This window comes from Mastomys coucha, unplaced genomic scaffold, assembly GCF_008632895.1.
Source record: "Mastomys coucha isolate ucsf_1 unplaced genomic scaffold, UCSF_Mcou_1 pScaffold9, whole genome shotgun sequence".
NCBI classification, from domain to species: Eukaryota; Metazoa; Chordata; class Mammalia; order Rodentia; family Muridae; genus Mastomys; species Mastomys coucha.
Window position 1 is genome coordinate 13,723,989 of NW_022196915.1, and position 10,867 is coordinate 13,734,855.

At 45.0% G+C, this 10,867-nt stretch overlaps 1 protein-coding gene across 7 annotated transcripts in view; it reads left to right on the top strand.

Annotated features, from left to right (window-relative positions):
- Arhgef3 (Rho guanine nucleotide exchange factor 3) overlaps positions 1–10,867 on the top strand; it is a 301,945-nt gene that overhangs the window by 154,501 nt on the left and 136,577 nt on the right. For all 7 annotated transcript variants that reach the window (XM_031362585.1, XM_031362587.1, XM_031362586.1 and 4 more), the window contains one exon: positions 2,224–2,286. In XM_031362585.1, the coding sequence (XP_031218445.1) occupies positions 2,224–2,286 (63 nt within the window). The remainder of the gene's footprint in view (positions 1–2,223; positions 2,287–10,867) is intronic.

The following is a 10,867-nucleotide window of genomic DNA, read 5'->3' on the forward strand; positions in this document are numbered from 1 at the left end:
ATGTTGGATGTCTCACAATCTATAACTGCAGCTCCAGAGAGGTCCAATGTCTCTGGCCTCCGTGGAACCTGTACTCACATCCATATACTCCCCCACTCAACATAATTAAAAACATTAAGATTTTAAGGTTGAACATGGGTTAAAGAAGATGCATGACGTTGGCCTCTGACCTCCACACACATGTGCACACATGTGAGTGTTCACAAGGTCAAACACCAGAGAGAAAAGTTAGCCGGTATCTCATCTCTGCCTTGCCTGACTCGTTCATAGTAGAGATCACAATGTGAAATATCTCTTCTTTCTTTTTTTATTCCCAATTACTAGTCAGGAAGTGTGCCTTGCCTGTGCCAGTTTCCAGGACCCAGAGCAGCTGTTGGTACAGAAGTGGTTGGTGATCATAAAGGGGCTGAGCAATGGCTGAATAAATGATGGTTTGGGAAGTTTTTTTGCTTCTGGCTTAGAGTTCAAGCTTAGGACTTCTTAGTTGGGTGTGGTGGTACTTGCTTGCAACCCCAACACTTAGGAGCCAGAGATAACCTGGTCTACATAGCAAATTACATTTAGGCCAGCCAGGGACACATAGTGAGACCCTATCTATAAAAATATACAAAGCCAAAAAGCCCTTCTGACTTGTTTGTTGCCAGCAGTTGACTAGCCATCACCCTGTGCAATGAGAATTAACAAGAAACCCATTTCTCATAATCCGTGTGGCTTTTATCTTGTAACTTGTGTGGGTTTACTTTATGCGTGCCTGCATATATGTCTGAATAGCACGTGTGTACCTGGTGCATCCAAGGCCAGAGGTGTTAGATCCTCTGAGACTGACACATGGGTGCTAAGACTTGAACCAGCCAGTACTCTTAAGTACTTAGCTGTCTTTCCTGCCCCCCATATGTGCTGTGGCTTTCTTCTGTTTTTTAATTTTCTTTCTGTTTATGTGTTTTGAGACAGAATCTCACTGTGTAACCCTGGCTGTCTTGGAACCCATTATGTAGATAAGGTTGACTTGGAACTCATAGAGATCCTCCTATCTCTGCCTCCCAAGTGCTGGGATTAAAAGTGTGTGCATCACACTCAGCTGCCATGTGGGTTTTTAAAGATCATTCTTAGTATGAGTTACTGGCTCTAGTATCATTGAAAAGGTCATCAAAGGACGTCTAATCACCATGCTTGACTCTTGAAGCCTGGGAAAATGTCTGACAGAGCGGCTCTCACAGGGACTGGTGGCTGAGGGTTAGAGGCTGGGTTCTAGGTTCTAGGTTCCAGCACTGGGTTTGACACCCAATACCAGGAAAACCAAAGATATTTTGGTTTATTTTCCTCTCTTTGGGGCTGATGTCACCACTGCCCTGCCACCCCAACCTTGGAGTTAAGGAAGAGTCATCCAGAGAAGTGAAGTGACTTTCTAACCCACGGACCAAGGTGTGCAAATCATATCTACTGTCTCTGTCTTACAAAGATATGCATTCTTTAACTGTGGCAGTTGCTGACCTGTACCTTCCTAGAAGTAAACACGGAGCTTGGCACATAGCAGATACCCGTTGGACAAGCATTCCTTCAAGTGATCGTGGGCAGTTTGGGTCACTGTCCTCTGCCTGCCTTTGTTCAGATCAGAGTTCTGAATGAAAGAAGAGGTGGGCTTCTCTGGGGGTGACAGACTCCAAATGTCTCCAGACAGTCCTTTAACTTCACAGCGGCAGCTCTGGTCTTCTGGCAGCATCTGTACAGATTTGAAAACCCAAGAAACACTTGTCTCAGGCAGAACTGAGGATGCAGAAGATAATTGAACATAACTTGGATGTGCTTTCTTGTAGTTTATAGATAAATATCTTTTCTGCTTTATAAATGAGAAAATATATTTCAGCATCTAACTTAGTAAGCTGATATGGCCATCATTATATAGATTCATTCGAGGTATCTGTAGTAGAATAATGGAGTGGGGAAGGACACACACACACACACACACATACACACACACACACACACACAGAGATTGGTAGATTGTGGTAGCATAAATAAGAATAACCATGCAAACCAATCACCTCACCACAGAGCTTAATAATTCCCCATGGTTCTCGGACCTACCTCCTTGCATTGATGGCTGAAGCTTTTGGCTGACATGCGGAAGTGTTAAGAACTCCTTGAGTTATCTGTCTGTGTTCTTCCTTAGTCAAAGCCGCAATCTTGTTTACATTTGAATTTGTCTTTTCTTCTGTCTTGCAGCGGAAACGGAAGCAGAGTGCCCAGGATGAAGATGCCGTCAGCCTGTGCAGTCTTGACATAAGTGTAAGTTCAGTTCTTTGCACCTCCCACTTGGCCCCTGGCACACCACAGCACCGCTTTTAGTATGAATGTCATCTGTTACCACGATTCCTGCTTTAAGTGGACGTCCAACTGTGGAGATGTAACTGACAGGAATTTTTTGTTTTTAATCACTTCTTCATTTTACTGGAGAAAGTTGTATAGCCAACTTGAACTTCAAGCCAATGTATTTATTGCCTATGTGTTTTCTCTCAAAATGAATTATAAATGTAGGCATCTGGGTAGCATCTAGGTTAATCCCAGTATGCATTTAGAGACACCGGTTCAAGAAGATAGATCAGGTGTTTTTCCTTTGGGAGGTGGGTGGAGTCCGTGGCCTGGCCTGATTCCAGTAGCTGAATGGCCCAAAGGCTGGAAGAAGATTCTTGTAGTAGGTGAGTGGGTCTGGGTTCAACAGATCTTAGTCAAGATTCTGTACTTAGCATTCATGTGGAGTGATTCCTCATCTGGAAAAAAGGCTGAAAAAACTCCACCTGACTAGGTGAGTGAAATGTAACAGCGAAAATGAGAATACCAAACATGACACCTGATGTTTCAAAAGCACCCAGCAAACCTTAGTTACATTGTGTCTATGCGCAAAAGCACAAGCTTGCAGAAGAGGCTCAGTGAGTTGGTGGCTAAGGGCTGCTGATGGCACAGGTAGGGAGCCCCCTTGGATTTCCTAGTTGTTTCATTTTACCAACTGGCTGTGTGTGGACTCTGGTCCTACGACTGATGCAACTGAGAAGCTTCCCGGTGAGGGCTAGAGTGAGACCTCAGGCCTCCCTGGTTCTTCTTGTCCTCCCATCTCTTCTTCTTAGATGTTATTTGAGATCTACTTTTCATGCAAGGTACATCCATGTAGCATTGTGACGTTTCCTACAGAGACTGTGAAAAGTACTCTAGGATGTGTGAAGGCTTGGTGTCTTCATTTGGCTAGACAGCGGGTCTTCTAAAGCCATTGTGAAAACTGGAAACTCCTTGAATATAAATTCTTATTCTCATTTAATGCCATTTATTTGCCCAATATGAACAATGCTCTTTTAGCTATTTTTAATTATTGTCAAATTTACTGATCCAACAGCCTTGGTGGAGTGAGCTAGCTGCTAATCATGTACTTGAGTGTCTTTATTTCACCATATGGTGTTTATCTATCCTAGTCTTTTAGACAATCAGATTGACGGAGTTGAGCAAGTTTACCAGGTTGCCATGGTAACAAAATAGAAAGATGTTCTTCTGGGGTTCTCTTTATTCATTGGATATCGTCTTATTGACAGGAAGCATGAAACTTCTCACATCAGCAGTAAGATTTATTGTGTGTTTCGGTACTTTTATGGAACTTTACCTTTACAACTTTTACAACTTTTAGGATCTGCAGAGGTTTTTTGTTTGTTTGTTTACTTTAAAAATGTTTATTTATTTTATATGAGTGTTCTGTCTTCACACATACTGGATGAAGGAATTAGATCCCATTACAGATAATTTTTTTAGCCATTATATAGATGCTGAGAATTGAACTTAGGACCTCTGGAAGAGCAGTCAGTGCTCCTAACCACTGAGCCATCTCTCCAGCCCAATCTACAGACTCTTCAGCCATCATGCAGATGAACTATCCACCTGAGGGGCAGAGCAAGACTTTTGTCCAGGCATTTCTAGGATGCTGCCTCAGCCTAGAGTTTCCTCAGGGGCAAGCTGGTGTTTGTTTTTCAGGGATGTCCGTCTCTAAGTGTTTTTTACCTGAGAACTTCTGACCTGATCAGAAAAGATTACTGGCAGTTTGAAGTTTGATTTCGTTTTTGTCTTGATGGGCATCAATGGCCTTGTGTCCTTATTCAGGCCAGCTAGGTCTCAGGTAATGAATAATTTCTAGATAATTATTTTTCCCCCTGTGTAATTACAGATGTTTCTTCTTATCTTGCTAACTCATGTATCATGCTTTGTCATAGTAATGAGATTTTGTAGAAAATAAACTACCCCATTTCACTAATAGGGCTATCTTAGGGGGTTAGCTATGGTTGGGCCTACTTCTGATTTGCTTGGGTTTTTGTCTGAGTCTTGGCAAGCAGATCTCTAGAACCTAGGCTGGGTTTCCCCCATTTGTTGCCATATTATAATAATTGTGCAAGTTAGAGACCTGGAAGCTGTTGTAAGGGCGTCCATGAATTGCTCTGTTGCAAGTTTCACAAACCCTTAGAGTCACAGAGCTGACAGGAAGTATGGAAGAACCAGGCATGGCCAGGAAGGAGTTTTTCACTTCAAACCTGGTGTCCTGTGTGCACTCAGAGGAGATGAACCAAACTGAATGAAGTAGTGGGTGAAGCCACCCCTGAGAAGATGGTTCACCATAAATACAACCATATCTAAAGATCTGAGCCCAGTGAATTAGCTATTCTGATAAGGAAGTGGTTTTTATCAGCTGATTGGTTTAGGTTTAAAGGGACTATGTCTTTGTGCTTTTAAGTGGCAATGTCCCAGGAGAGTCCTTACAGCAACAATCCTGAAGAGGTGGTGGTTCTGTTGTTGCTATTTCATAATTTTGCCCCAAACTGGCCAATAACCCAAAGACTCAAACAATCTCCCTTGCCTCCATAGCAGGGACTGAGGTGCTTGTAGAACCAGCTAAAGAGTTGTTTTGTGCCTATTGCTCTGTATAAGTGGAAAGTGTGTGTGGGGAAAAGGTAGGTTTCAATTAGTGGCTCCTGGTGCTGGGTGTGAGGGTGTAGTGAGATAGGTACTTCTCAGTTTAGATTCCACTTCCTAAGTGATGAGACAGCCACAGGATGTGTGCTTTGAACAAGAAATTGCTAGATAAGATGGGCATCTTTTTGGGTCGGTAGTCAGGTTCCTGTTCAGTCAGCATTATGCTGACTACACAGCCTGCTTTTGGTACTTTAGAATGAGAGGTGTGGGAGAGGGGGAGGGAAAGAGGAAGAGGGACAAAAAGAGAGGGAGGGAGAGAGAGAGAGAAAGAGAAAGAGAGAGAGAGAGAGAGAGAGAGAGAGAGAGAGAGAGAGAGAGAGAGAGAGAGAGAGAACCCTAAGGAGTACTCCCTTTAAAGAACCATTTGTGATGTAAAAAGCAAGAAATTGTTTGGATAGGTGAATTTGCCCATTGGTTAATAAGCAGCTGCCAAGCATGGTGACACACATATGCAATCAGTCCCAGCGTTTAGGAGAAATGAGCAGGAGAAATTTGAGTTTGAAGCTAGCCTGAGCTATAAGGCAAGATCTTAAATCACACGTGATTCAGAGGCATTTGTAGACCCTGCCAAAGCCCCTTCATTGAGAACTCCTTTTATAGGGGACACTAGGAGGTCTTGAAGCCCAAGGAAGATGACCTGCCTACAAAGAACTGTTATCTCTTTGGGACTGGAATGTCTCCAGAGTTGACAAAATAATTGGGGTCTATTTTTCCCTCACCACTTGAACTGATCCATCATTGAGCCTCCAGCTTCCGGAGAGGATAGAACAGAAACTATTTCAGAAACGAAAAATAAAGGCAGTGTATATTTTTGAGAACAGTTTGCAGACTGGAGAAGGCTCCTGGCAGCCGCCTCCAAATCTCCTCTCACGTCAGAGGATATGAGTGGGTTGCTGGTGGAGAGATAGCTTCTCCCACGGCAGTTTGCTGGTTTAAATCCTGATGGCTGAGAGATGCCTGAGTGGGGAGCTCGGTGAGTCCTTGATGTCCTGTGAAGGCCATGGCAGGAAAGCCAGCTGTCCCCCCACACAGGGATGCAGCTCAGTCTGAGACAATGAGCCCTGGGCTGGACAGAAAGGTAGCCCCCAGTAACAATGTGCTAAGAACGGTAGACCACTGTAGGAGACTAGGGACTAGAAAGAGTAGAACACTTGGCAGACCTACCTCAAAGCGGCAGCTGTGTTTCTACATGTTGCCTTCCTGTCATCAGAGATGACCTTTATAATGCTTGCATTGCTCAGACATACAGAGTAGAATCCCGTGAATGTGAAGCCCAAAATGGCAATAGTACAACTGAGGAAATATTGTTTGAGCAGTAGAGTATTTGCAAGCTTGTCACCATCGGGTTTGATGCTTGTTGCTGCCTTCTATGTCCACGCACTTACTATGCCCATGTGTTCCCAAGTGCTCTGTGTCTATATTTAAGCTAGCCCTTTAAGTTTCTGTAAGCACATGGGATTTTTAAAAAATTCCTGTTTACTTATTTGTATGTGTGTATGTGTACACACACGTGTTGTGGAATGTGTATGGAGGTCAAAGGACAACTTACAGGAGTCAGTCCTCTTCTTCAACCCTGTGAGTCTTGGGTTTGAGCCCTAGTCATAAGGCTTGATAAGCAAAGGCCTTTACCTGCTGAGGCATCTTGCTGGCCCATAAACACATCCAGTTTTAAAGATTGGGATCATGACACGCCTTAATTTAGGTTTGGGACTTTTCACTTACTATTTGAGAGTACATCACTGTATCTCACAATATTCTTTGAAACCATGTTTCTTTCTTTCTTTTTTTTAAATAACTACATCGTCAAATGAAGGCACTAAATTCACTCAGCCCATTTTTTTTCCCCTTAGGAATTTATGTAAGCATAGACTTCCTCTGTTATAAATAATACTGATGGGCATCCAAGAATATGCCTGTGTAATCCCTTTACTCAGCAGGATCGAGTCCAAGTTATGAAATTCCTGGCTCACCGGTTGTATCCCCTGAGCAGCCATATGTTCCTCTTGTCAGTGGGAGGTGGGAGCTTTGCTAGAGAGTCTTCTATAGAACCTGGTGGGAGGGGCACCCTCTCTGCTGCCTGGCCCAGCCCTCTTCTCAAGCACTGCCTTTCCCTTGATAAGTCTGTGACAGTTGTCCCTCCCCTTCAGAGGGCCCTCTTAGTTGGTGACAAGAAGCTGGGACTGATACTTCTTTTGATTCTAGTGGGGCTTCTCTGTGGAAAGTGGTATCTGGACCGGAGGTTGGGGAGGGGAGCAGGTTAGAGCTCACATCCTTCTTATGCTTTCCTTGCCAGTTTGTGGGGACCGAGATAAACCCCACTGAAGCTCCCACAAGGAATACTTGGAGAGTGTGTGTCCTGCCTCATGCTTTTGAATTCCTTCGCTTGTGTCCCCTGTGAGGCATCTAGATGCACTCACATCTTGCTCTTTCCCTCTCCTGACCAGAAGTGAGAAACAGGTCAGCTGCAGCCTTCATGCCGGAGAGTAACCTCAGGGCTGCCTCCATAATGGAGCCCCTCTCTGTGTATGCCTGGACCTTGGCACTGGACTCCTTGCCTCCATATACCACAAGGTTATCCTGGTTTACCATCCTTACCTCCTAGACTCTGGGAGCACTGTCCAAGCAGGTACTATCTGAGCCCTGCCCACCTGGCCTAGTCTAACCTGAACCACTGCCTTTCACTTGTTTCATACACAGGCTAGCCATCCTGGTCTTCTTTCAGTTTCTCAGCACTGTCGGTCCCTGTCTCGTCACCGGGCCTGCCTTTGTGAGCGTTGTTTACTCCGTCTGGAGTGCACTATTCTCTTTTCCTGACTCTTGCCCGCTTGTCCTTCATATCTGGCTACCAACGGGGACTTCCCAGGGTTTCTTGTATTCTTCCTTCTAGCCACTCCCAATTCCATGTCTCAGTCCCCCTGGCATCACAGGCAGGTGTCCCTGTCACAGCAGTGACCACCCAGTTCTGTGATGCCTGGTTCTTAGCCTTCCCAGGCAGTCTCAGAGCTCTTTACAGGGGAGTCTCTGTGTGCTGCCATTTGCATGTACTCAGCAACCTGCACAGGCCTTAACCCATAGTAGATGCTCAATAAACATCGGCTAAAGATGGGCTTAGTGTCTCTTTTATTGTGTGGATGACTCAAAGGAAGGGAGAGGAACATTATGAAAGGAAAAGTAGGTGGAATTTAAAAATTCTTAGACAGAAGCTGAGATTAATGTATTCAGATCTTTAATGCTAGGAGATGTTTTGGACTCTGATCATTCAGTAGACTGTCTTGAATTTATTACAATATGTGGTACAGTCATGTTCTACTTACAAGTTTACTGGAAAGTCTATGAACTTTTAAAGGCAAACTGTTATGATTTAAGCAAGGGCTACCATAAAGTCACACCATGTGACAGATCTCACATGGGAGGTTTATTGGGGAGGGAGTACACGGAGGCTGCCTCTGGGCAAGGGTGGAGGGAAGAAGGAGTGGGGAGAGGAGGGACTGGCCTTTTATAAGGGGATGTAGCATAGCACTGGGGGGGGGGGCATGCGTCTCATAGTGACAGTGGGAATATGTCACATCTTGGCAGCTAGCGATGACGTCTGCTGTCACTGGGCCCCTGAGGGCAGATGGCAGAGATGCCTGGTTGCTAACACAGGCCTGGTTGCTAACACAAACAGTATTTGTCATAGGTTCTCCATAAAGGAGTCTAGGATGAATGAATGAGTGAGTGAGTGAATGAATCTCAGGTGGGGTTGCTTGGAAGCGTGTATCAGAGCTGCTCTATTCTATTTTACGCGCATGCATTTTCTAGTGTAAACAAGAATCAGAATGTCAGGAGTGTGAGGCCTCAATCCTGGAGTCTTTCCCAGTAGACTGTGGATCCGTAAGACACACATGGCAGCAGTCGCAGCAGCTAAGCGGGTGCTTGCAGTGCAGTGGGTCTGAGGCTGCCCACATGTCATCCCTTTATCTGTGTCACCCCTTTAGGATGAGGCAAATGGGCTTGTGGAAGCCATAGCTTGCCTGCATCTTAACGATGGCACACAGCATAGCAGCCAGGCCTGCCTCCACCTCCTCCTAGTGCTAGTGTTCTGAAGAGGGTGTTTAAACATTCATAAGCTCTGTGCTTTCCAGATCCCTCACTTAATGCTCACAGCAGTCCTCTGACCTTCTCTGAAAATAAAAACATCGAGCCACAGCCTCAGAGTCAAAGTGTGTAGATTCAAACTCAGGAGATTACATAGTAGGGTTTCCCCACACTGCTTCAGGATAAGGAAGAAAGTTGAGAGAAAAGCCTTTGGCTCTGCAGCTTGAGTGCTGGGTGATTGACAGGCCATTTAGTCAGTCACATCCGCATCCTGAGAAACCTGTGGCAGGCACACCCAATATTTTCTTTACCTGTGCCTTCCAGTTACTTGAGGTGCTGCATGGACACTCAGACGTGTGCTGGGATAAACAGGGGAGAAAGCTTTCCTGCTTTCCTGTCTTTATGGAGCAAAGCCGTGTTTACTGTTAGTATACGTCCAGACACAGAGCAACAGAAAGATTATTTTATCTTCTCAGAGTCCAGGTAATTAAAACAGATATCATTTCTGCAGGTTTGTTTCCTGTTGGCCATTCTGGAACTCACTACCTAGGGAGGTCAGCCTTTCCCCAAGCCAGCAGGAGGCCTTGATGAATTACGTGGCGGACTTTAATAATGTTCTTATCGCCTTGGAGACCAGGCAGGCTGTGGAGATTGGCCTCCATTAGCACATGCTCATCTGTAATCCGTAGACATTCTCATTTGGAATGCACTGTTCGTGCTGCCTGTAGAATCCTTTGGGCGTTAGGTAGCAGGGACCCCACTTCCAGAAGGTTGTTCTGAGTCTGCCACTGGCACCGAGGTTGACCGGTGCTAACAGAAGCACAGTGCTTCTTTCTCTTGGCCTAGTCAATTATTATGATTATTAGGCCAAGAGCCAAGGAACTGCACAGAGCTTTTCTTTTTCTTTTTCTTTTCTTTTCTTTTTTTCTTTTTTTCTTTTCTTTTTTTTTTTTGGTTTTCCAAGACAGGGTTTCTCTGTGTAGCCCTGGCTGTCCTGGAACTAAGTATAGACCAGGCTGGCCTCGCACTCAGAAATCCACCTGCCTCTGCCTCCCAAATGCTGGGATTAAAGGCATGTGCCACCAGTGCCCAGGCTTGCACTGAGCTTTTCAATGATAAAGAAACCCCAGGACTTTCAAGACCTTCTCAGATGCTAATGGCTTCAGTAAGTGCAGGTCTGCATAGCTGTCTTTTTGGGTTCCCCGTGAGGTGAGGGTCAGGTTAAACGAGAGTTCTGTAATATCTGATTTATGATCAGAATTACAAACTGCAGAAACTTGGGCACAGAATGTGACTCTGTGCCTCAGTTTCCTCATCTGTAAAACTGAGATGGTAAGAGCATCCTTCCCTAAAGCTGTGAGGATGGAAATGAGTTAGTTCACTAAAGAGTTAAGCCCTCTCTGTAACAAATATAGAATTACCATGCATCTTCCTAGCACTCCTGAGGCAGAGGCTGGTGGATCTCTGTGAGTTCCAGCCCAGCCAACACTTCTTGGAGAAACCCTGCCTTGAAAAAACAATGACTGCCCCCCCCCACCATAGACTCATATATTTGAATAGTTAATCATTAGTCACCTGGGTGTGGAAAGTCTTTGAAAAGATTAGAAGGATTAGGAAGTGTGGCCTGGTTAGGGGAAGTGTCACTGTTAGGGGTGGGATTTGAGGTTTCAAAAACCCATGAGGTGTCAAAAACCTATGCCAGTCTCTGTTTCTCTGCCTCTGTTCCTCTCTGTGTGTCTCTGTCTCTGTCTGTCACTCTCTCTGTCTCTGTCTCTATTTCTGTCTCTCT